The sequence below is a fragment of the Dama dama genome, chromosome 26, assembly GCF_033118175.1.
Source record: "Dama dama isolate Ldn47 chromosome 26, ASM3311817v1, whole genome shotgun sequence".
In the NCBI taxonomy this organism is placed as follows: Eukaryota; Metazoa; Chordata; class Mammalia; order Artiodactyla; family Cervidae; genus Dama; species Dama dama.
The window spans coordinates 40,926,568-40,954,320 of record NC_083706.1 but is presented as its reverse complement, the minus strand read 5'-3'; the positions used below and the strand labels follow the sequence as shown (position 1 = coordinate 40,954,320).

Genomic DNA, 27,753 nt, shown 5'->3' with positions numbered 1-27,753 from the left:
GGGGTGCTGACCCTTCATGCCATCAAAAATTTGAGTATAACTTTACAGTCAGCCCTCCGTCCGGCATCCTTGGAGTCAACCAACCACCAGATTGTGTTGTACTTTAATACCTATTTGTTGAAAAATATCCACATGAGTGGACCCATGCGGTTCAAACCCATGTTGTTCAAAGGTCTACTGTATATATAGGGTTGGGTACTATCTGAAGTTTCAGGCATCTACTTGTGGTCTTAAAAGGTATACCCCTTGGATAAAGGGATACCTACTGTGCATGGCACTGCTTTATCAGTCAGTCACTTTATAGCTTTGTTTATTTTTTTCTTTTATTTAGATTGTAAAGAATTGTAACATTCCTGGGGACTTCTGCAAAAGATTTTTTTAAGTTTTGCTCAAGGGAAAGCTCTGAATCCAGTAGCTGTTACAGAAGTCTTTTGTGTGGGTTATACATATAGATGTTTTCATGAAGAGGAGTGAAAAGCCGGAAGGATATAGACAAATGAGGCCTAAGACCTTTCCTGCCAGTAACTACACTGGCAGCAGTCGGCAGATGCTGCAAGAAATTCGGGAATCCCTTAGGAACTTATCCAAACCATCGGATGCTGCTAAGGCTGAGCAAAACATGGGTAAAATGTCAGCTGAAGATCCTCGGCAAGTCAGAAATCCCCCCAAGTTTGGGATGCATCATAAAGCCTTGTTGGAAATTCGAAACTCTCTACAACCATTTGCAAATGAAACAAGTCGAAGTCCTTCAGAAGTTAATCCACAAATGCTTCAAGACTTGCAAGCTGCTGGATTTGATGAGGTAAGCACTGTTAAAAACAAAAGAATTTTTCTTACCTTACACTGTGTAGCACTTTAGGTGATCTCCTGCCTAAATGTTGCCTTTGAGAATTTATGTATGTATACAAATATGTAGGGCTTCCCTGGTAGCTCAGTCCCTAAAGAATCTGCCTGCAATGCAGGAGACTTGGGTTTGACTCCTGGGTTGGGAAGATCCCCTGGAGAAGGAAATGGCAACCCACTCCAGTATTCTTGCCTGGAGAATCCCATCGACAGAGGAACCTGGCAGGCTACAGTCCATGGGGTTGCAAGAGTTGGACACGACTTAGCGACTGAACCACCAACTACCATCAGTTCAGTTCAGTTCAGTCGCTCAGTCATGTCCGACTCTTTGTGAGCCCTTGGACTGCAGCACACCAGGCTTCCCTGTCCATCACCAACTCCCAGAGCTTGCTCAAACTCATGCCCACCAAATTAGTGATGCCATCCAACCATCTCATCTTCTGTCTTCCCCTTCTCCTCCTGCCTTCAATCTTTCCCAGCATCAGGGTCTTTTCCAGTGAGTCATACAACTATGTACATCCTACAAGAAAAGAATGTTGTTCACAATTTCATTAGTTATTGAAGCAAAATAATTAATATGTCTTTATTTTTTTCTGTGGTTCTGAGATTTAAAAGGTTATGAAGTCAGAGCCAAAGTGCAGGTGAGGAAAGCCGCAGGTGGGGTCAGGGTAAGGACATCTGCTCGTGTGTCATAGTTGCTATGGTGAGCTGAGTGGCTGTTGAAGTAATGATAGCCCTCAGGATATGAAGTTTAAGCTTATGTTACAGAGAAGGAAGTACAGTCAGAGATATCATTAAGCAGTTACGTTCACATAACTCTCAGATGCAAATCTTAAATTCACAAAAACTAAAAATTTACTTATTGATCAATCTCCAAGAATTTCAGTTTTTTGATGAAATTTCAGTTCATGTTAATTATACTAACTTTAATATTTTTACCTTTAGAACTCATTTTGAAAGTTTTCATAGCCATTATTATTTAATCATATTTTGTTTTAAGTTACTAATAAAATTTCTTTTCTGTGATTATATTCTTCAGATGAGTATTTTAAATGGCAGAAATCATTCTAGGTAAAAACTGGCCATGGAAATTATAACTAAATGTTAATAATAAGGCATTGATTACATTTTCTTTAAAAATTATAGTAACGTTTTTCCTGATTTTAAAAGTATTATCTATTCCATGTTAAAAATTAAACTACATAAGGGAAAAAACTAAGAATTACCTTTAGCTTCACCACACAAAATTAATTACCCTTAAAATTTCTTCACTTTGTTAATATTCTAGTGACCACATTTTCAACTGTCTCTATGTTTAATTTAAAAAATGAGAACCTAAGTATGCATTATAGTAATGGATTTGAAACAGGAAATTTACAACAAAACTAGGAAGAAAAAAGATTCTTTCTGGCCCATTCTCTTCATTTGATTAATCTTATTTCCTATTAATTTTGTATTTAAATGTTTTAAAAATATTGGAATTGCACCAGAAAATATATGTAGAGGAGAGGACTTGGTTAATAGTTGGAGGATTAAAGAAATGGCTTGAATGGAGATTTTTTAGAGTACTTTCTTCCTAACCCTTTAGTCACAAGGCAGAGAATAAAGAGAAGGCTGAATCATTGATCTTTTACTTTCCTCTTACATAGTACTAGGAAGAGGAAGTTTAGGAAAGCACATGGCTATACTATAAAGGCCCTTGAGTGATAATGTGTATGTCAGATTAAGTCACATCATTAAGTATGTATTTATGGAACTCTTACTATGTGTGAACGCATCAGTTGGGGTAGGGAATCATAACAAAAATGCTCCATACCCTTAGTGTGAAAGTCGATCAGTCGTGTCCGACTCTTTGTGAACCCGTGGACTATACAATCCATGGAATTCTCCAGGCCAGAATACTGGAGTGGTTAGCCTTTCCCTTCTCCAGGGAATCTTCCCAACCCACGGATCGAACCCAGGTCTCCCGCTTTGCAGGCGGATTCTTTACCAGCTGAGCCACAAGGGAAGCCACCATACCTTTACGGAACTTAAAATTTTTTTCTAACGTAGACAGTTTTAAGAATTGTAAGGCATTAGTCAGTGCCCTATTCTTTATCTGTTGGCAATAATAAGAATTGCTTTGCATTACAAAGATGTTAGCTTTACTGCAATCACACATTTCAAAATTGTTTACCTTATGACATTAGTAGCCCCTTTAGCAAGGTTGCTTTACTAAAAACATTTAGACATTTATCAATTCTCATTTATTCAAATAAGGAAGTAATGGTATTATTTATATTTGCAGTGATATAAAGAGTATGGCAGTTTACTTCTTCTGCCTCCTGAATCATTCTTTCTGATAGCTTCCCATTGTATTGCAGAATTTGTTCAAGATCCTAACTTGGTACTTCAAAATTCTGATTCAGTTTTCACTTTTTTTTTTTTTTTTGCCTTAAATATTTCAAGATTAATTTCCTCATAGGAATAAATATTAAATAGGATCACTGTATTCTTGGGTCACATATAGCTACAATCACTGGAATATATTTTTGCTTCTAAGCATGAAAAGCCAAAGCACAGCAATATGGACATAATGTTTTTGTATCATACAGGACTTCTGTTCCAAAGTTACTGATTTGAGGGTGCTCTTTTTCACACGGGCACTAACACCCCCATATAAGGAGCACTTGGTTGATACTGTTACAGATGTAACAAATATTTTAACATATAGCAATAAAATTCAAAAATAAAGGCCAGCATAATTATTAATCATCAAAATCACAGGCTGAAATTCTAATGCGCTTAAGGATATGGTTTCCACAGTGTTGAAAAAGAATGGTGGGCATCAGTGTTCTTACCAACTGAGATGGCACTGCCATGTGATAACAGCTTAAATACAGTTTGCAGTTTACTTGGTTTAACCAGTTTTAAAGTTAAGCCCTCCCTGATGAATTTTAATTTGAGTGATTTGTATTCTTTTAAATTTTCACATAAAGTGAGACTTACTAATCCTTTGTATCTCACTACAAATTTGCAAAGTCTGATCACATAAAATGTGACCACACTGTACCTTTTTATCTGTTGTCTAAGAAACAGGATACAACAAGGACCAGTACCTAAATCAGGGATAGCAGCATTCCTCCAGAAATCCTTTTTGTCTCATTGGTCAGAATTGTCACGTGGCCACTGTAGGTGTAAGGAAAACTTCTGTCAAAATCCTTTTTAAACTTTTTAAAGAACTTTTTAAAGAAAGACTAGGTCTTGAGTAAGCAGCAAGTCTCTGCCACAGCCTTTTTTACTTGGCCTCACAGTCATCTCTAGTCACTTTGTGTAAGACGATTGCCTAACAGTGTCTGTTCAACCCATTGTCTTACTAAGCCGTTTTTCATTTAAACATAGTTTTTGAAATAGTAAATCCTATAGGACAAGTAAGTAGCTGCCTCCCTCTTGAAAAATGCGTATCAGTATACTTTCTGCATGTCAGTGTATAATTTATGTTTACATAACATAAAGGATAAGAAACAGAGCAGGAGAACAACCCATATCTGAGCTCTAGGCACTGTGCCTCTGTGCTTTTACATACTTTCTTGTGTAATCCTCATGTCAATTCTGAGTGAATTACAGATAAAGAAATTGAGCTCTGAGATGTTAAATTAAGTTGCCAAAGTTTGCTCAGTTCTAAAGTGAGGCTCATAAATCTCCAGTCACTGGAGTGTATTTTTTTTTTTTTGGAGTGTATTTTTGCTTCTAAGCATGAGAAAATAATGCAGGGCTGCTGGAACTCAGACTCTTTGGTTCCAGTTGATCTCAAATTCCTTTTTTTTCTGTCATACCACCTAGTCTCCTAAAGTCTTTGTGACATAATCACATAAAGTCTGAGTGTTTTCCCTCTACCATTTGTCCTGTATTTATGTCCTTAAACTCTTACGAGGTAGGAACCAGAACAACATAGCTCTTTTACTAATAAACACAATAGAGATGTTTAATAAAGTACTTCCCATGATGCAAAAGAGTGGTTTCCAGTATGTTGATTGATACTGTTTTTAATAATCTCTGTTTATATAAAATGAAATTAAGAATGAGAAATTCAGAAGCATGTTATTATGACTGTAGCTGGGAAAACCCCTAGAAGAAAACAGGAATACTTTACATAAAGGTGAAAATATTAAAGAAACATTTGAAGGATTCGAGGGTTTGTTTTGTTTTCTTCAGTAATCTGAGATTGTATGGATTTTTATAGTTTTACTGTGCTATACCTTGTAGCTTATTTATTTTATCTATAGTAGTTTGTACCTCTTAATACCCTACCCTTATCTTGCCCCTCCGCCTCATAGTAGTTTTACAAACAGGATATTAGTATTATGGCTTGAGGCCTTGTTCCTCAAAATTATGAACTTCTCTAGTGGAAATTATAGTGTTCTTTCCTTATTAATGATATGATTTAAATTTTATTAAACTTCATGTCAGGATATGGTTATACAAGCTCTTCAGAAAACTAATAACAGAAGTATAGAAGCCGCAATTGAATTCATCAGTAAAATGAGTTATCAAGATCCTCGACGGGAACAGATGGCCGCAGCAGCTGCCAGACCTGTTAATGCCAACTTGAAGCCAGGTGATTAATCAATGTTTTTTTCCTGATCTCTTATTTTATAATATTTATTTATTTATTTCTTTTATATTGTAGTGGTTTTTGCCATACATTGACATGAATCAGCCATGGATTTACGTGTGTTCCCCATTCCGATCCCCCCTCCCGCCTCCCTCCCCATCCCATCCCTCTGGGTCTTCCCAGTGCACCAGCCCTGAGCACCTGTCTCATGCATCCACCCTGGGCTGGCGATCTGTTTCACCCTTGATAATATACTTGTTTCAATGCTCTTCTCTCAGAACATCCCACCCTTGCCTTAAATATTTAAAAATATTTAAGTATATAAAATGTTTTGTCTTAGGAACTGTTAAAAGCATCACAGTAAGTGAGAGTCTCAAGCCAGAATAATAACATTATAGTTATTAAACCAAAACGAATTTGCTGGGGCCCTAAAGTTCCATAGTTAATTCTGATAAGCAGCAATCTAGGTTGAGAACTGCTTGATTGGTTATAATGCAACTGAAATATTTTTCTTTTTAACCATAAATATCATCATTCAAACTATTCCTTTTTCATGTATATAATTTTCTCTTATTGTGAAACATGTTCGTCAAAGATTTAGAAGGTAAACGAAATAAAGCACCACTATAAATACCCACCAGACTTTGGTATGTTTTATTTCTTAGTCTTTTTTTCCTGTGGATTTATATGTCTGTATTTTGTTTATTGTTTAAGTGAAAGCAGAGGGCATATTAAAACCTGCTTTTTTCACTTACTTCACTATGTAAAACTTTCATTGTTATTAAATGGCCTACAAAACCCTTAGCTACAGTGAGGTAGATATATCACATATGTTATTTAGCCAGCCTCTCATTTTTTGACATTTGCCTGGCTTCTTTTTTTTTTTTTTGCCATTACAGACATACTGAAGTAAATGCCCTTTTACCTAAATCTTTGTACATTTCTAGTGATTAGGTAAAAGTAGATTTTCAAAGACTTACAGAAAGTTTTTCTTAGGGGCATACTTCATATTCTTGTGCTTCACTTCATTGCATTTTGCAGATACTGCATTTTTTACAAATTGAAGGTTTGTGGCAGCCCTGCACCAAGCAAGTCTGTTGGTGCCATTTTGCAAGCAGCATTTGCTCAGTTCATGTCTCTGTGTCTTATTTTGGTAATTCTCGAAATGTTTCAAACCTTCCACCAGTAAAGAGTATGATTCTCTGAAGTATGATTCTCAGATGATGGTTAGCCTTTTTTTTAGCAATAAAGTATTTTTAATAAGGTATGTACATTGTTTTTTAGATGTAATGCCATTACCCACTCACTATAGTGTGTGTGTGTAAATATATATATTCATATATTCACGTGTGTGTGTGTGTATAAGGTAAACATAACCTTTCTATGCACAGAGAAACGAAAAAGTCTGTATGACTCACTTTATCACATTATTCACCTTCCTGACCTGGCCTGGAACTGAACCCACAACCTTCTCCATCCAAGATATGCCTGTATTGCTGTCCAGAAAGGTGTTACCAACATATACTGTCCCAATCAGTTTAATATGAGAATGCCTGTATTTGTAAATGCTAGGTATTATCCTTTTCATATGTTTAATGGTTATGAAAATACTATCAGTTTACATCCACATTTCTTTGATCACTGGTCAGCTTGAGCATTTGTTTATTGATTATCTTTAAATTGACATTTTAATTTTTTCTTAATCTTGTATTTATCTTTTTAAATTGATTTGTAAGAGGCCTAATTTTTTCATTCTTTCACTCAGCAAATTTTTATTGGTTAACTTCTGTTTCAGGCCCTTTGCTTGGCACTGGGTATTAAGTTGTTGCCCTTTTTTGGAGCTGAGATTCTGGTAAGGGAGATAAAATACAGAAATACATGTAGAATTACAAGTGCGAATGAAGAGAGGAGAGTTATGTGATTCTGTGGACTTACATGATAGAGGGGTTTTTGACCTGATCAAGGACATCAGAGAAAATCTTCCTGTTAAACTGATAATAGAGCTGATATCTGAAGAAAGAAAGGGTTAGTGGGGATGGGCTTAGTGAGGAAGTTTGTTCCTATGCATGGCTTGTTTGGCAACATGGGAGACCTGGGTTCAATTCCTAGGTTGGGAAGATCCCCTGGAGAAGAGAAAGGCTATCCACCCCAGTATTCTGGCCTAGAGAATTCCATGGACTGTATAATCCATGGGGTCGCAAAGAGTCGGACACAACTGAGTGACTTTTGCTTTGACTTTTCTTTCAGTAAGGTATGTACATTCGAAGAAATGAAAGTGGCTCAAACGCTGAAAACAAGAGTATAAGATATGAATGGAGACATGCATAGGGGCCCGACTATGCAGGACTGTCTACTGATTTTATCCTAAGTGCAATAGGAGGTTGCAGACGCATTTCAAGCGGGGTAGTGACATGATTAACTTTGTGTTTCAGAAAGATAGGTGCAATGGATAAGAATGAATTAGAGCAAAGGAGGATGTAGACTTGATAAGAAATACAGGACACAGGAAATGAAGGTAATTTGAACTAGGGAGTTGGTGGTGGAGAAAATTGAATGAATTAAGAAAGAGATAGGTGGAATAAAATTGATACGAACATAGATACAGATTGCATGTGGTGGGTGATAACAGAGTAGGGTGACTCTTAGGCTTTTAGTGTATAAAAATGGGTGGTGATGCCTCACGTTATGAAAGGGAATGCTCAGAGGACAGAATTTGGTGGAGAAAAATCATAAGTCTGGTTTTTGACATAAGGTTTAGTTAGGTTCATTGAGTTATCCAAGTGAAAGTATCCCATTATATTGTAGAATTTGTTGAAGATCCTAGCCTGATACTTCAGAATTCTTATCCAGTTTTCTTTTGTGGGGGGGTGGGGCTGTGCCACACCACTTTCAGTTCCTTGACCAGGGATTGAACCTGGAACCAGGGTGATTCATGGTTTATCTATGTGGATGTTGAAGTTATAGAATGTCAGGGCTTAGCGGAGAGCATCAAAGTTAGAATTGATGGGTCAATGAAGGTGAGCAAGTAGGTGTTCATTAAGCGAACATTAAAAGAATGAATGTGACCTGCCACAGATAGCATGAGCTTCTAAAGAACTGGCTTTTTAAAAGAGAATGCAGAAATAACCATGATCTAGAAACGTAAATGGAGAGCAAAGAAGTCGAGCTCCATCTTTTAACCCAGTTCATTTTTTAAAGAAAACCTTAACTGTAAAGGGCTGAAAGGGAAGTAATGTCAGCAGATGATAATACGCTTTAAGAAGGTGGGGGAAAGCTTGGAGCAGAGGTCAGTAATGGAGGAGCATTTGCTTGTCATAGAATAAAGTGTGTCTAGAGGGCAGTAGTGGGGGGTTTGGGAAGTAGAAGAACACAGAGATCTTCATGGGCAGTTCAGAGCAATAAGGGTCACAGTGTACTTGGGCCTTCCTGGTGGCTCAAGACGGTAAAGAATCCGCCTGCACCACGGAAGATCTGGGTTCAGTCCCTGGATTGGAAAGATTCCCTTGAAGGAGGGCGTGGCAACCCACTCCAGTATTCTTGCCTGGAGAACCCCCATGGACAGAGGAGCCTGGCAGGCCAGTCCATGGGGTCGTAAGGAGCTGGACACGACTGAGCAGCTAGGCACGGCTAAGCACAGTGTACTTGAGGGTTGCAGGGATTTCGTCTTAACTGGTAAAAGTGGGAGAGTGGCTTGGTGCATTTGGCCTCTGCTGACTCTCCAAGGAAGCTAAGAGTCCTCCATGGTCAGAGGACTTGTGTAACTTGCGCAGAGTGATGGCTGTCCCAGAAATCATAGCCCCAGGATGCTGCCAAGCCTCGATGAAATAGAGTGTTAAACTGCACGTTCTGAATATTTACCAATTTCTTTTTTCATGTGTTCTTTTTTTTTTCATTTATTTTTATTAGTTGGAGGCTAATTACTTTACAATATTGTAGTGGTTTTTGTCATACATTGACATGAATCAGCCATGGATTTACATGTGTTCACCATCAGAGTAATGTGGTGTTGACCTTTCAAATTTATGGGTGTTTCTTATTTGTTTTGTTTTGAATGGTGCTAACTGTTTTATGTACTTAAATCTATCAGTCTTTTACTATATTGTTCTCTATGTTTGTCATACTTGGGAAGACCTTCCCAGGAGGTACAAAGAGGTACCCCAATGTTAACAAATGTTCCCTGCTTTTTTCCTAGTATACTTGTATGGTATCATCTCTAACATTTAAATGTTTAATCCTTCTGGAATATATTATTTATGTATATTGTATTTTATACAAATGTATTTTACATATATTTAAAATTACATTATATCTGCACTTTTCTAAGTGACAAAGCTATTTTGAACACATCATTTTTTTTCCCCTTGGTAGCATCTGTTTTCTTGCCTGTTTATTTGGAAATTGCATTAAATAGAGACTTTGTAAAATCTCTACCTTATTTAGTGTTCAGCTAGTTATCCCTTACTTTTTTTGTTTTAAAAACCATACTGAAATATATTTAAAATTAGTGTTATATTTATCAAAACTACAAATGGACACATCCTTTGGCTCAATAATGCCATTTTCAATAATTTACCCACCTAACTTATCTATGAAATGATATCTGTACAAAAATCTTCATTGCTTTCAGAAGGGAGGGGTAAACCAAAAGATTCGAAACCACTTTAATAGCCATCAGGGAAACTAATTAAATAAATCTGGGTACAACCATATAGTGAAAAACTGTAATAACTTTTTTTCTTAAGTAAAAAACTGCTTTATGTACTAATACATGTACTAACTGCTTTATGTACTAATACAGAATCTTCGGTTTTTTAAAATGAAAAGACCCAGGCACAATAATATATATAGGAGGTATATTGTTTTTTTAATTGAAGTATAGTTGATTTACATTGTTTCTGATGTACAGCAAAGTGATTCAGTTTTATATATATATATTCATTTTCATATTTTTTCCATTATGGTTTATTACCATAATGGATATTGAATATAGTTCTCTATGCTATACAATAGGACCTTGTCGTTTATACACTCTAAATATAACAGTTTACATCTGCTAGCCCCAAACTTCCAATCCAACCTTCCCCACCTCTACGCTCACCCCTTTGACAACCAGAAATCTGTTCTCTATATCTATATCTGTGAGTCTGTTTCTCAGATAAATTCATTTGTGTCATATTTTAAATTCCACATATAAGTGATATAAGGTATTTGTCTTTCTCTTTCTGACTTACTTTGCTGTATGATAATCTCTGGTTGCATCCATGTAGCTACAAATAGCATTATTTCATTCTTTTTTTATGACTAATATTCCTGTGGCGGGGGGTGTGTGTGTACAGTTCAGTTCAGTTACTCAATCATGTCCGACTCTTTGCGACCCCATGAACCGCAGCACACCAGGCCTCCCTGTCCATCACCAACTCCCGGAGTCTACCCAAACCCATGTCCATCGAGTCGATGATGCCATCCAGCCATCTCATCCTCTGTCATCCCCTTCTCCTCCTGCCCTCAATCTTTCCCAGCATCAGGGTCTTTTCAAATGAGTCAGCTCTTCACATCAGTTGGCCAAAATATTGGAGTTTCAGCTTCAACATCAGTCCTTCCAATGAACACCCAGGACTGATCTCCTTTAGGATGGGCTGGTAGGATCTCCTTGCAGTCCAAGGGACTCTTCAAGAGTCTTCTCCAACACCACAAAAAGCATCAGTTCTTTGGCACTCAGCTTTCTTTATAGTCCAACTCTCACATCCATACATGACCACTGGAAAAACCATAGCCTTGACTAGATGGACCTTTGTTGGCAAAGTAATGTCTCTGCTTTTTAATATGCTGTCTCAGTTGGTCATAACATTCCTTCCAAGGAGTAAGCGTCTTTTAATTTCATGGCTGCAGTCACCATCTGCAGTGATTTTGGAGCCCAGAAAAATCAAGTCAGCCACTGTTTCCACTGTTTCCCCATCTATCTGCCATGAAGTGATGGGACCAGATGCCATGATCTTAGTTTTCTGAATGTTAAGTTTTAAGCCAACTTTTTCACTCTCCTCTTTCACTTTCATCAAGAGGCTTTTTAGTTCCTCTTCACTCTGCCATAAGGGTGGTGTCATCGGCATATCTGAGGTTATTGATATTTCTCCTGGCAATCTTGATTCCAGCTTGTGCTTCCTCCAGCCCAGTGTTTCTCATGATGTACTCTGCATATAAGTTAAATAAGCAGAGTGACAATATACAGCCTTGACATACACCTTTTCCTATTGGGAACCAGTCTGTTGTTCCACATCCTGTTCTAACTGCTGCTTCCTGACCTGCATACAAGTTTCTCAAGAGGAAGGTCAGGTAGTCTGGTATGCCCATCTCTTTCAGAATTTTCCACAGTTTATTGTGATCCACACAGTCAAAGGCTTTGGCATAGTCAATAAAGCAGAAATAGATGTTTTTCTGGAACTCTCTTGCTTTTTTGATGATGCAGCGGATGTTGGCAATTTAATCTCTGGTTCCTCTGGCTTGGAGAATTTTAAGCATTACTTTACTAGCATGTGAGATGAGTGCAGTTGTGCGATAGTTTGAGCACTCTTTGGCATTGCCTTTCTTCAGGATTGGAATGAAAACTGACCTTCTCCAGTCCTGTGGCCACTGCTGAGTTTTCGTTATTTGCTGGCATATTGAGTGCAACAATTCTTAGTGTCATCTTTCAAGATTTGAAATAGCTCAACTGGAATTCCATCACCTCCACTAGCTTTGTTCATAGTGATGCTTTCTAAGGCCCACTTGACTTCACATTCCAGGATATCTGGCTCTAGGTGAGTGATCACACCATCGTGATTATCTGGATCATGAAGATCTTTTTTGTACAGTTCTTCTGTGTATTCTTGCCACCTCTTCTTAATATCTTCTGCTTCTGTTAGGTCCCCACCATTTCTGTCCTTTATTGAGCCCGTCTTTGCATGAAATGTTCCCTTTGTATCTCTAATTTTCTTGAAGAGATCTCTAGTCTTTCCCGTTCTATTGTTTTCCTCTATTTCTTTACATTGATCACTGAGGAAGGCTTTCTTATCTCTCCTGGCTATTCTTTGGAACTCTGCATTCAAATGGGTATATCTTTCCTTTTCTCCTTTGCTTTTCACCTCCCTTCTTTTCACAGCTATTTGTAAGGTCTCCTCAGACAGCCATTTTGCTTTTTTGCCATTTCTTTTTCTTGGGGATGGTCTTGATTCCTGTCTCCTGTACAATGTCATGAACATCCATCCATAGTTTATCAGGCACTCTGTCTATCAGATCTAGTCCCCTAAATCTATTTCTCACTTCCACTGTATAGTCGTAAGGGATTTGATTTAGGTCATACCTGAATGGTCTAGTGGTTTTCTCCATTTTCTTCAATTTCAGTCTGAATTTGGCAATAAGGAGTTCATGATCTGAGCCACAGTCAGCTCCCGGTCTTGTTTTTGCTGACTGTATAGAGCTTCTCCATCTTTGGCTGCAAAGAATATAATCAATCTGATTTCGGTGTTGACCATCTGGTGATGTCCATGTGTAGAGTCTTCTCTTGTGTTGTTGGAAGAGGGTATTTGCTATGATCAGTGTGTTCTCTTGCAAAACTCTATTAACCTTTGCCCTGCTTCATTCTGTACTCCAAGGCCAAATTTGCCTGTTACTCCAGGTGTTTCTTGACTTCCTACTTTTCAGTCTAACGCTCTCCTAACTGAGCTCTTCCGGTTAGCTTGACTTCCTACTTTTGCATTCCAGTCCCCTATAATGAAAAGGACATGTTTTGGGGGTGTTAGTTCTGGAAGGTCTTGTAGGTCTTCATAGAACTGTTCAACTTCAGCTTCTTTGATGTTACTGGTCGGGGCATAGACTTGAATTACCGTGTTATTGAGTGGTTTGCCCTGGAAATGAACAGAGATCATTCTGTCGTTTTTGAGATTGCATCCAAGTACTGCATTTTGGACTCTCTTGTTGACTATGATGGCTACTCCATTTCTTCTAAGGGATTCCTGCCCACAGTAGTAGATATAATGGTCATCTGAGTTAAATTCACCCATACCAGTCCATCTTAGTTCGCTGATTTCTAGAATGTCGATGTTCACTCTTGTCATCTCCTGTTTGACCACTTCCAATTTGCCTTGATTCATGGACCTAACATTCCAGGTTCCTATGCAATATTGCTCTTTACAGCATTGAATCTCGCTTCTATTACCAGTCCCATTCACAACTGGGTGTTTTTGCTTTGGCTCCATCCCTTCATTCTTTCTGGAGTTGTTTCTCCACTGATCTCCAGTAGCATATTGGGCACCTACTGACCCAGGAAGTTCCTCTTTCATTGTCCTATCTTTTTGCCTTTTTATACTGTTCATGGGGTTCTCAAGGCAAGAATACTGAAGTGTTTTGCCATTCTCTTCTCCATTGGACCACATTCTGTCAGACCTTTCCACCATGATCGGTCTGTCTTGGGTGGCCCCTTACAGCATGGCTTAGTTTCATTGAGTTAGACAAGGCTGTGGTCCATGTGATCAGATTGGCTAGTTGTCTGTGACTGTAGCTTCAGTCTGTCTGCCCCCCTGATCCCCTCTTTCAGTGCCTACCATCTTACCTGGGTTTCTCTTACCTCGGACGTGGGGTCTTTCTTCACGGCTGCTCCAGCAAAGCGCAGCCGCTGCTCCTTACCTCGGATGTGGGGGAGCTCCTCTTCGCCACCGCCCCTTCCCTCGGGTGTGGGGTAGCCCGTCTCGGCCAGGGGGTGGCCCCTCTCGGCTGCTGCCCCTTCACTCGGGTGCAGGGTAGCTCCTATTGGCTGCCTCCCCTGACCTTGGGCGTGGGGTAGCTCCTCTTGGCCGCCGCCCCTGACCTCTGGCCAGGGGTAGCTCCTCTGTACACTACATTATTTATTCACTTGTTAGTGGACACTTAGGTTTCCTTATTGTCTTTGCTGTTGTAAATAGTGCTGCTGTGAACATTTGGGTACATGCATCTTTTCAGATTACAGTTTTGTCTAAATACATACCCAGTAGTGGTATTGCTGGATCATGTGGCAACTCTTAGTTTTAGTTTTTTGATGAATCTCCACAGTGGCTATACCAGTTTACATTCCCACCAACAGTGTAGGAAGGTTTCCTTTCCCCTTTCTAGTACTGTTTACTTGTGTATTCCTGAAATATCTTACTGATGACCTTGGTTACCTTCAGTGACATTGGTTGGCTAAGGGACAGAGATCAGTGTCCTTTTGTACTGCCTGAATTTTAAGCTCTGAGAAAGTATTACCTAGTCAAAAATGGATAAAATTTTAAAATATAAAACCACAAGCTGAAATTTTATTTTTGTAATTCTTGAAAGAGTATTATCTTTTAGTAGCCTTAGAATTCCAAGCTAAATTTTTCAAAAGTAGGAGGTTAAAAAGCATGTTGTTTTTTTCTGTTTTATTCCCATAGGGAGTGTGCAACAATCAATTAACCGCAAACAAAGCTGGAAGGGTTCTAAAGAATCCTTAGTTCCTCAGAGACATGGTCCACCACTAGGAGAAAGTGTAGCATACCGTTCTGAAAGTCCCAACTCACAGACAGATGTAGGAAGACCTTTGTCAGGATCTGGTATCACAGCGTTTACTCAAGCCCATCCTAGCAATGGACAGAGGGTGAACCCCCCGCCGCCTCCTCAAGTAAGGAGTGTCACTCCCCCGCCACCTCCAAGAGGCCAGACTCCCCCTCCAAGAGGTACAACGCCGCCTCCCCCATCATGGGAACCAAACTCTCAAACAAAGCGCTACTCTGGGAACATGGACTACGTCATCTCCCGAATCTCTCCCGTTCCACCTGGAGCCTGGCAGGAGGGCTATCCTCCACCACCTCTTAGCACGTCCCCGATGAATCCTCCTAATCAGGGACAGAGAGGCATGAATGCTGTTCCTGTTGGCAGACAGCCAATCATCATGCAGAGTTCTAACAAATTTAATTTTCCACCCGGGAGACCTGGAATTCAGAATGGTAGCGGTCAGACTGATTTTATGATGCACCAGAATGTTGTCCCTGCTGGCGCTGTCAATCGGCAGCCACCTCCTCCATATCCTCTGACCCCAACTAATGGACAAAGCCCCTCTGCTTTACAAGCAGGGGGTTCTTCTGCTCCGTCGTCATACACAAATGGGAACATTCCTCAAGCTATGATGGTGCCAAACAGAAATAGTCATAACATGGAACTTTATAACATTAATGTACCTGGACTGCAAACAACTTGGCCTCAGTCATCATCTGCTCCTGCCCAATCATCCCCAAGCAGCGGACATGAAATCCCTCCTTGGCAACCTAACATACCAGTGAGGTCAAATTCTTTTAATAACCCATTAGGAAATAGAACAAGTCATTCTGCTAATTCTCAACCTTCGGCTACAACAGTCACTGCTATTACACCAGCTCCCATTCAACAGCCTGTGAAAAGTATACGTGTATTGAAACCAGAGCTGCAGACTGCTTTAGCACCTACACACCCTTCTTGGATACCACAGCCCGTTCAGAGTGTTCAACCTAGTCCTTTTCCTGAGAGTACCTCTTCAAATATGACCGTTATGCCACCTGTTGCTGAAGCTCCAAACTATCAAGGTCCGCCACCACCTTATCCCAAGCATCTGCTACACCAAAACCCATCTGTTCCTCCATATGAATCAGTCAGTAAGTCTAGCAAAGAGGATCAGCCAAACTTGCCTAAGGAAGATGAGAGTGAAAAAAGTTATGACAATGTTGATACTGGAGATAAAGAAAAGAAACAGATTACCACTTCACCTATCACCGTTAGGAAAAACAAGAAAGATGAAGAGCGAAGGGAATCTCGTATTCAAAGTTATTCTCCTCAGGCATTTAAATTCTTCATGGAGCAACATGTAGAAAATGTGCTCAAATCTCATCAGCAACGTCTGCATCGTAAAAAACAATTAGAGAACGAAATGATGCGGGTAAAACTTTTTTATATTATTATTTTTTATTTTTATTGGAATGCAGTTGATTTACAATGTTGTGTTTCAGTTGTACAACAGAGTGAATCAGTTATTCATATACATATGCCCACTCTTTTTAAGATTCTTTCCCCATGTAGGCCACTGTGGAATATTGAGTAGAGTTCCATGTGCCCTACAGTAGGCCCTTTTTGGTTCTCTGTGTAATATTAGTAGTGTGTCTATGTCAGTTCCAATCTCCCAGCTTATTCCTTACCATGCTGGTAACCGTAAGTTTGTTTTCTACATCTATAACTCTAGATCTGTTTTGTAAATAAGTCCATTTGTAGCATTTTTTTTTGATTCCACATATAAGCAACATTATATTTGTCTTTCTTTTTCTAACTGACTTCACTCTGTATGACAGTCTCTAGGTCCATCCATGTTGCTACAAATGGCATTGTTTCATTCCTTTCATGGCTGAGTATAAAACCTTTTAAATTTTCTGTTTTTATACTTGATGATGCATTTGCTTGGTGTTTATTTTAAAATACTGTGGTCTAGTATTTTTCTTTTTATGCTAAATGTATTATCATTTAAAAGACAGTAAACAGTACTTTAGATTATACCATTTTATTTTAGCATTTCAGGATTTACTCAGAATTTTCTATAATAAAATTGTAATAAATTAAGTAAAGTATAATTTGCAGTATGCAGTTTAGGTATACATAATCCCTTTAATGGAAACTGAAGCAAGAGTTATTTTCTAGAGTTTATATATTATCTTACATTTTAAAATAAACCAGAAATATCTGAGCCCTATCTCTTGATAAAGTTATGAAACATTTATTTTTACTTATAGTTGTTTTGGGGCTTAGGGGTTTATTCATCAGTCTGGTCTTATTAAAAGTATCAGAGACATCTCCTTTCAGTTATTTCCCCTTCTAATTTTATTTTTTTAATGTACTAGAGAAATGTCCTGAAATTATTAAAATCTACTAAAAAGGAGATCAGAATAATTAGACACATTATATTAATATCTGTTGTGATTCCATGTAACTCTCTTCATTAGATACTACAGTGGTACTGTTGTTACTTTTATCACATGTTTAAAGTCAGAGGTTTGACTCCCAGTCTTACACCTACTGCCCCAAATCCAAGAGGCTCATTTGTGTTAAAGTTTCTCATGACATTTGAGAGAGCTGTTCTTTTAAAATGATTTTTCTGGATCTGACTTCACGGTATAGTTACTCTTGCTATAAACTGAATTTTATTGTGAGAAATACCATAATAACCTATATGGCTTATCCATATTTAGCTCTTAGGATTTCTTACTAAAGTCTGTCTGTATGTATTTTCTTAGTTTATTTTTCCTTTTTCCTCTTCACTTTCACTAATAGCTGATTTAAACTTTTATGGTGTTGGAAGCTTTGCTGACTTCTGTAGCCTCCATTACTGTGTAGGCAAGTAAGATTTTAAGAGAAACAGTTGTTTACTAAGTCTGGCATGCCACCCTTCTTAAAAGATTTTGCATGCAAATGCTTATTCTAACAGAAGCATGAGGTTGCTGTATTTTAATTAGTCTTGCGTTTCTAGAGTTATCTACTTTTCAAAACAAATTCCTTTTCTATTTAAATTCTTAAATTAATCCTTTATTAACTAGTCATAAATAGACTGTTCTTTCCTTCTAAATCCAGGTATTCCATGTCTACTTAGACATTGGTTTTTGGTTTTTGTTTTTATCTGGGGTTTTTTTTGGTATCTTCATAAGTCACACTGACTCTTCTTTGAAATGTTCCAAAATATCTAAAAGATACCTTATAATCAAACAAGTAGTCCCTTTGAAATAAGGTAGGACATACTCTGTGCATTTTGTGTTAGTGATGGCTGTGAGTCCTACCCTTTCTCTAATGCCCTGAAAAAGATAAAAGGAAAGACTGACTTATTAGTGAGTGGGTAGATTAGAGAAGATATTCTTTTGTTCTTAATACATCAGTTTTTTAGAATAAATGAACCTGGAGTGAAGAATTTCTTTTCATGAAGACCAAAATGAGAATATTTGAGACATAGGCATTCCACAAGTAGATGCATATAATGAAAGCAATCTGATGATGTAGTTTGGGATGAATGTGCAGGGAGAGATAGATGAGGGTGCATGTTAACGTGTTTGGTGATTGCACATTGGGAACTCTTTTTTAGTGCATTAGAGAGGAGTAGAAAGCTGACTGTTGATAGCATCTTCTCTTTGCTCTCCACAGCAGACTCTGCATATGTATTCACCTTGTGTATCCTGTTAACTATCCCTTATGCTGCATAATTTTGATAATTAATTTTCTCTGAAATATATTCTAGATTTCTAACATGCTTTATTAAAAATTATTATGCATTTAACCTTTAAATATATGCCTGAACTTTTTCCAAGCAATTTCTTAATATTTAGTATAGAAGATAATTCCTCATTTAATATTTAGTTTATTTGCCTAGGTTGGATTATCTCAAGATGCCCAAGATCAAATGAGAAAGATGCTTTGCCAAAAAGAGTCTAATTACATCCGTCTTAAGAGGGCTAAAATGGACAAGTCTATGTTTGTGAAGATAAAGACATTAGGAATAGGAGCATTTGGTGAAGTCTGTCTAGCGAGAAAAGTAGATACCAAGGCTTTGTATGCAACAAAAACTCTTCGAAAGAAAGATGTTCTGCTTCGAAATCAAGTTGCTCATGTCAAAGCTGAGAGAGATATCCTGGCTGAAGCTGACAACGAATGGGTAGTTCGTCTTTATTATTCATTCCAAGACAAAGACAATTTATACTTTGTAATGGACTATATTCCTGGGGGTGATATGATGAGCCTATTAATTAGAATGGGCATTTTTCCAGAAAATCTGGCACGATTCTACATAGCAGAACTTACCTGTGCAGTTGAAAGTGTTCATAAAATGGGTTTTATTCATAGAGATATTAAACCTGATAACATTTTGATTGATCGGGATGGTCATATTAAATTGACTGACTTCGGCCTCTGCACTGGCTTCAGATGGACACATGACTCTAAGTACTACCAGAGTGGTGAGTAAAATCATAAAATTTGTACATATTCATATGACTTATTAGTGTAATAAAATATAAGATGATATTATCCCTGGATGGGAGCCAGAAGTCCTGGGTCAGGTCTTAACTCCATTGGATAAATGTGAGTGAATCCTTTAGATACTTAGATTTATAAAATGAAAGTGTGTGTTAGAATTAATTATTTCTAAATGTCATTAACATTTTTGAGTTAATCTCCTTACATTTTGTTAATGTGAAATGTGTCAGACAAATAACCATTTGAAAATAATTTTTTAAAATTTTTTAATTGAAGGATAATTGCTTTACAGAATTTTGTGGTTTTCTGTCATACACAATTTGAAAATAATTTTTAAATGAAGCCCCCTACACACCACTCAGCTTAAGAACTAGATTTTTAGTATTTTTGAAGTCCCTAAACAATCACTTCACTTTCCTTCCTCCATAGAGTTAACCTTTATTTCAAAACTCCATAATCAGTTCTTTCCTTTTCTGTATACTTTTAAGCATATCCCTGAACAACATATTACTTCATTTTGCCTACTCTTGGACCTTTATTTAAATGTAATCATTCTTTATGTTGACTTCCTATATTTGTGTAAGGTTCATCTGTGTTCCTGCATATAACATTTATTTTCACAGCTCTTTAGGATTCCATTGTATGACTGTTACAGAGCTTGTTTAAACACTTTATGTACATGATTCTCTTTAATCCTCACAATGTCATTGTGAGGCAGAGTGAAGAACCTGAGGCTAAGTTAGAAATTTGCCCATGGTCGGACAGAAAATAAGTGTAAGGGCTAGGCTTTGAACCCAGGTTTGTCTGCTTACAGGGCCCATGTTATTTCTGCTATACCACACTGCCTCACCAAGATCCCTCCAAGCACTAATGGAAGTGTAAGTCAATCTAACATTTGTTGAATACTTACCATGATTAGGTGCTTTATATATATTCTAATTTAATGTTCACAGCAATCCTCTGAGGTAAGTATTATTGCCTCCAGTGTTTCTTGTGAACACAAGCAGATTGACATTAAATGGATAGAACTTAAGATAGCTGAACCTACTTTAATGTTCAGGTTAACGTAATTTAATATCTCCCCAGATTTACCTGAATCTTATCTGGGGCTTATCTTAAAAATATGATTCTTAGGCTCTATTCCAATCTTCTGATTGAAAAATCTCCACTGGAGGGTAGAAATTATATTTTAATCAAACATCCCAGTTGTTTATTACAGTTAGGTTAATTTCAGACTTTTTTCCCCTAGGTGATTTCATCCAGTCATAGCTTTAATTACTATCTCTGCATCAATGACTTCCAAATCTCTCTTCAGAAATGTCCTCCCCCTTTCACAAGGATTCCTAATAGGCCTTTCAAACTTAACACTGCTAATAAACGATTCTTAATTTCTCCCCCTCCCTATTTGTTCCCCCTCCCTTTTGGTAAATTGTACTACCACTACCCATCCTTGATTCTAAATGTGTTCACTTTTCTCCATCTGCACTATTATCATCATAGTCCAAACTTAACTGTAACAGCCTCTTACCTGGTCTCTCTTTCAAACCTTTGTCCTCCCTATAATCTATTCTCTATACAGCAGTTAAAAGTTTTCTTTTTAAAACATGTATCAGACCTTTTCATCACTTCAAGAGAATGAAAAGGTCTGATACGTGTTTAAAAAGAAATGCCTTCATTTAATACTTACGTATATATGTAAGTATATTCATATGTATAAATATATATATATTCCAGTATCTTCACTGTACTTGCGAGTAAAAGGCAAACTGTTTCTTTTGCTTGTAAAACCCATGTGCGCTGTCTCCTGCTCCATTTCGTTCCATTCTTCCCTTTACTAACCACACTGGTCCTCTCTAGTACTGTTGTGTGTAGAATGCCTTGTCTGGTTTTCGTATTGTTGAGTTCCTCTTTTTTTTTTTAAACAAATGTCACCTCAGCACATTTGCCATAGCAGTGCATGTTGATTCTCTGTACGGGACGCATCACTGTTTCTTACATATGTATTTGTTATATTTTTCCCCTACAGATAACCTGCCTGAGAGAAGAATATTGTCTTTATTGTTATTGTTGTCATTTGCTGAATAAATGAAACACAAATCTAATTTGTTTGAAACTTTGTCCAGAATAGTATTGGAGAGCAGCCTGAATAACAAATTCTCAGTCCTGCCTACTCAATAACTTTTATTGTCATCATTTATTGTTGAGTAAATTACTGCATTGTAGGCTAATTTTTCTTAGTGTAAGACCTTGTCCTATTGGTATTTCAAGAGTACAGTGTCTAGTTATTAATAAGCACACCATCAGTGATTTGGCATACATTGTGTCTTAGCTTGTCAACACGGGGAAGTGTTGTTAACTATAAACTACGATGTCTAAAGATTAAACAGGTTTACTCTTGTTGCTTTTATTTATGTATTTATTTTACTGTACAGGTGACCATCCACGGCAAGATAGCATGGATTTCAGTAATGAATGGGGTGACCCCTCTAACTGTCGATGTGGTGATAGACTGAAACCACTGGAGCGGAGAGCTGCCCGCCAGCACCAGCGGTGTCTCGCACATTCTTTGGTTGGGACTCCTAATTATATTGCGCCTGAAGTCTTGTTACGAACAGGTAGAACATTTGTCTTATAAAGAATCTCAGTGTGCCTGTAGACCAGCAGAAACTTACAGGAGAATATGGCTAATGGTTCAGGTTTACAATAAAAGTATTAATTCTATAGTATAAATTGGTGATTTAATATTAATTTTGATTGTATTCATTCTGAGCAGTTTTTTCAAAAGTGCTTATGAATAACCATAAATTTGGTGTCTAATTTTAGGTTATACACAGTTGTGTGATTGGTGGAGTGTTGGTGTCATTCTTTTTGAAATGTTGGTGGGACAGCCTCCTTTCTTGGCACAGACACCATTTGAAACACAAGTGAAGGTAAGGTGTAGAATCTGTACCAAAATAATTGTTATGAAGCCCCATTACCATACACCTTTATCAGTCCTTTATTTAGAGCATCTTAATTTATAATTAAAGAATGAGCTTGTAAGGATATAGGAACCCAGTAAAATTCCACGTGTGGTTTCCACCATGTGACTGTTTACCACCCTCATATCCTTCCTCATTCATACACTACATTCATGGTTCTTCCTCATACAAGTTTTTAGTACCTTTTGAAGATGTATTCCAATTTATTCTTTCTACTGACTACTGGCTTTGTTTCCTTTCACGTACATTCTTGCCCCAAACTACTAACAAATGTCTGTATCTCCCTAGCACTTAAATGAAAAGCTGCTCACAATTTTGATCACAAATTATCCCATTTAAGAAACCTTTTAGTGGCCTTGTCTATAAAGTCCAAGTCTTTCCTTTGTTTCTTTGTTCATACCATTCCCTCTGTATGGAATGCCCTTCTTTCTCTCCCATGTTTCACAAGTTTCCCTCCTTTCTGTTTCACTTCTGGTCATTTTTAATCATTCTTTGAGCGTGTCTTGACATACTGTCTTTTCTGTGACACTCTCCTCAAATTATAACTTCTGTCTGTCACTTCATTTAATAAATTATATTTAAAACTTCCTTCAGAATTTCTTTTGTTAAAGGTTTACTGGTAATACATTCTCTCAGGTTTGCGTCAGATTTGTCTGAAATTATCTTTATTTTGCCTTCATTTTAATACATATGTATATATGTAAGTAAATGCATAGGTAGAAATACATATATGTTTGTGTGGGTGCTGTGTGTGTGAAAAATTGGATGCTTGATTAAGAACAAGGCAAGGATGTCTGGTCTGAGTCTTATTCAGCATAGTTCTGGATGTCTTAGCCAGTGTAATACAGCAATGAAAGAAAAAGCGTAAAGGTTAGAAAAAAATAAAACTTGCTTTATTCACAGGTGGCATAATTTTCTATATTGAAAGTCTCAGGCAATCTGTGAAAACCTCCATAGAACTAATAAGTGAGTTTAGCACAGTTGTAGGGTATGAGAGTAATATGAAAAAATCAGTCGAATAGGTGAGCCAATTCTAAAATTCATTTGGGTAGACAAAGAAACTGATAACAAAAGCAAGTTTTTAAAAGAACAGAGTCTGAGGAATCAGTTACTTGATTTTAAGACGTACGAGGAAGTTACACTAATCCACGTGGTATGGTATTGGCAAGAGGACAGAATCAGTGAACTTAAAGAAAAATCGATAGAAATTATGCAGTCTCAACAGCAGAGAGAAAAAAAGAGTTTGCAAGTACGATAACTTCAGGGACTTCCCTGGCAGTCCAGTGGTTAAGACTGTGCACTCTCAATGCAGGAGGCATGGGTTTGATCCCTGGTCAGGGACCTAAGATCCCATAAGCTGTGTGGCGTGGCCAAAAAACAAACCAAAAAAATAAACGTAAGGAATGTGAAATACCATGCAATTTATTTAAAAACACACAAACACAAATAGCCCAGTAAGACTTCTTCACATAAAACTTGGAGGAAATTTTTCTTAGCTCTTTCCTTCTAATTTTTAAAAATCTCCTTTAAAGGTTATCAACTGGCAAACATCTCTTCACATCCCACCGCAAGCTAAACTGAGTCCTGAAGCCTCTGATCTTATTATTAAACTCTGCCGAGGACCAGAAGATCGCTTAGGCAAGAATGGTGCTGATGAAATAAAAGCTCATCCATTTTTTAAAACAATTGATTTTTCCAGTGACCTGAGACAGCAATCTGCTTCATACATTCCTAAAATCACACACCCAACAGATACATCAAATTTTGATCCTGTTGATCCTGACAAGTTACGGAGTGATGATAATGAGGAAGAAAATGTAAACGACACTCTCAACGGATGGTATAAAAATGGAAAGCACCCTGAACATGCTTTCTATGAATTTACCTTTCGGAGGTTTTTTGATGACAATGGCTACCCTTATAATTATCCAAAACCTATTGAATATGAATATATTAATTCACAAGGCTCAGAGCAGCAGTCAGACGAAGATGATCAGCACACAGGCTCAGAGATGAAAAATCGTGATCTAGTGTATGTCTGACACGCTAGGAAATAATTGTAATGAGAATTTGCAAAAAGGCCTGAAACGCAGGGTTTTTTGAAGCTCTGAGAGTAAAATTATGCAAATGTGACAGAGCTATGTATGTTTGCTCTGTGTACAATATTTTATGTTCCTAAATTATGGGAAATCCTTTTAAATATTAATTTATTCCAGCCTTTTTAATCAGTAATTTAGAAAAAATTTGTTATAAAGAAAGTAAATTATGAGCTGAATATTATAGTCAGTTCTTGGTACTTAAAGTACTTAAAATAAAAAATAGTGCTTTGTTTAAAAGGAGAAGCCTGTTATCTATTTGTACATAATGCTAAATAATTTTAAAAAACAAGAATTTTTGAAAATTTTTTGAAAGACAGTTTTAGTTTTATCTTGCTTTAACCAAATATGAAATATACCCCACATTTACAGAGCTGGTGTTTTTGTTTTTTTTTTTTCCCTCCCTTTCCCCGTAACTTTATTCTTGGAAAAAAATAAGCTATAGAAATGAAGGCATCATGGTGGTGAGTGTTCCTAGGCTAATGATAATCTGTATAATTCACATTTGATAAATAAGAAATACAAAGTTGAATATGAATACAAAATATGAAATACAAAAATGAAATATAGTATGCTCATCCAAATGAAAAATAGTGCAGCTTATCTTTTTCCCCTTCTATAGAATATTTAATTTTTTAACATATCTCAAAAATTAATGGCTTTGAAAGAAGCAAATCACTACATTTTTCTTTCTATATTGGTATTTTTAATGCTGCTTTCAGTTTTTAAAGGGAATAAAGCTGCCATAAATTAGAAGTTTCAGTACTAAAAGCTAAGATCTTTCATATTTTGACTCAAATTAGAAAAGAAATAATTCCACATGTTAAGCAGAGAGATTATTTTCAACTTCATATAAAACTTTGATTAGAACTTACTTGTGGGTACTTTTTCTATATAGTGATAGTTTGGATTATGTCATCAATAATGTTATAGATTTCCTCTTTCAAAACAGTGCTGCATACATGGACTGTTACTGGCAAAGGAAAGTCTGGCTATTTGGCAGGATTTTACCTATGGTCAGATTAATTGGCGAAAAAAATTATTATTATGTAACTCCTAATTAAGGTGGCCATTAGTAATTAGGAAAAAATACATAGTGGTCATAGTAGAAAATTCAAAACCTCATAACTTATTTAAAGTTAAATAATATGTCTTTCAGCGTTACTATTATATATAATACTTAGGTTTTAAGGACAACTTGTTGTCTCATACCAAAATACATTTAGCTTATCTTTTAGGAAGGGGAAAAGGGCTCTATTCTAACATTAGTAAAATTTATATTTTATTTGCTTTTCTTAAGCTCCACTGGTAGGGAAGTTTTTTTTTATCAAAACTTAGTATCTGTGGATAAGAGGCATAATTTTAGTGATTTTCAAACTTATAAAAGCTAATGGAATCATATATATAAGTAAAATTAAAGGCAAAGCTGTTCCAGTTGAATTGGGGAGGGCAAAGATTAATTAGCTCACACTTAAAATGTTTTCATAGGTGGCCTTCTCAGAGCACTGCATAACCCACTATGTAATGGTGGGTCTTTGGCAGTTATTGATCATTTCGAGAGTCTGATGAAAATTGGCTCTCTTCCCAGGAAAATGCACATCAATAAACATGCCTAAGATGTCGCATGCAGTTGGATGTGTTGAAACCTGTCACAAACTCTTGGTTATGGACCTCTGTCCTGTAAGAACACTGATATATTAAATTAAGAACTTTGCTTTAAATTTACTGATTAGTGCTCAGATTAGCACATCTTGTATAAACACTGATAATTTATGATGAGAAAGGTCTGTACCGTGTGATAAGATATCCTTATGAATGCCTCTCTTTCTGGAACAGCGCTCCACTTTAAACACACCCTTTTAAGGGCACTAACAAACATGTTTGACTTGTTACAGGCTTAATATAGAAATATTTTGAAGGACCTCTACTCAGAATTGTGAGAAAATGCACTGTGTAAGATGGCAGTCTTCACTTCATGGAGCATTTGATTAGTCCTATAAAATTCTATGCAAAACAAATTAGTTCAAGAACTTTTGTTGTTACCCCCTTGCTCTTCAGGCTTTCTCAGATTTATTGAAATTTCCATTTAGTTTTTATTTCTGGACTATGGTGCAATACAGTATAGAACCAACTTTGTTACAGTTACATTGTAGAAAACCTAAGGTGCTGTCTTCTCCCTCTCCCCACAAAATCTGTGTTGCCCTTATTCCTCAAATGTAACAGACACTACAAATATTGTATCCTTTTAAATTTTCTCTGACAGTATAAACTTTTTGTATTTAAATGAAGCAGTGTACAAGCCTTTAGTATCTGCATTTTTTTAACAGTTTGGATATACTGTCATATTCCCAAACTATTAAAACTACATTGAGCTGACTTATTCCCAAACTATATCCAGTCTTCCAGTAGGAATCTGGTGCTTCCTGCCAAAAAGATGAGAACAATGTCAAAAATCTGTATGCTCTCAGTTGAAATAGAGTGAAAACATTGATCAATCATGTTTTCTTTTTAAAATAATTTTGCCACTCATTAAAAAAAAAAAAAAACTTGCTGTCTTTCTTATACTTTCCCCTTTTATGCATATCAATGGTATTTATGAAATGTGTTCTGTAATTATGTAATTGTAGATACAGTTATGTATTGTCCAGTGATGTCTGAAGGCAGGCCCTGTTGCTATATCTTTTCTACCTTATTTGTAATAGAAACTATAGAATGTATGACTAAGAAGTCACTTTGAAATTGACTTTTTTAAAAAGTTATAACCTTCTGCTGTTGCAAAGTGCAAAACTGTGAGAGGAAATGATTTATTCTGACTTAATAATATGTTGAAATTAGAGAATACAGTGGGAGGATTTTTAGATATTGCTGCTGCTGTTACCTAAGGTACTTTAGACATTTTTCTTTAATAAACAAAAATAAACAAAAATCCCTTTGGTATTTAAAGTAAAACATTTAGCCTGTTTGTTTTAATCTAAAACAAAAAGTAATTTTGGTCAATATAATGGTATATTTGTAAAGCGCCTTAATAGATCCCTTGTGAAGGCACTATATACCACAGTTTACTTTTATATTGTATTATGTATATAAGTATTTTGTATTAAAATTGAATCAGTACAACACTACAGTTTTATAAAGTAATGCTTTGTTAGGAAAAGGAATTACAGCTTTGCAATATAACTGAATTGTTTTGCATACTTATGAATGTAGTAGAAATGAATAATCAGCCTGTGTTTTTAATGAA

General features: G+C 36.8%; 1 protein-coding gene across 1 annotated transcript; it reads left to right on the top strand.

Moving 5' to 3' along the window:
* The first annotated feature begins 331 nt into the window (after window positions 1-331).
* On the top strand, window positions 332-27,753 carry LATS1 (large tumor suppressor kinase 1). Its single transcript, XM_061130422.1, has 7 exons — window positions 332-802; window positions 5,293-5,440; window positions 14,857-16,370; window positions 18,834-19,416; window positions 21,868-22,050; window positions 22,259-22,365; window positions 23,949-27,753. Exons 1-7 carry the CDS (start codon window positions 461-463, stop codon window positions 24,456-24,458), a joined length of 3,387 nt encoding a protein of 1,128 aa, XP_060986405.1. The 5' UTR covers window positions 332-460; the 3' UTR covers window positions 24,459-27,753.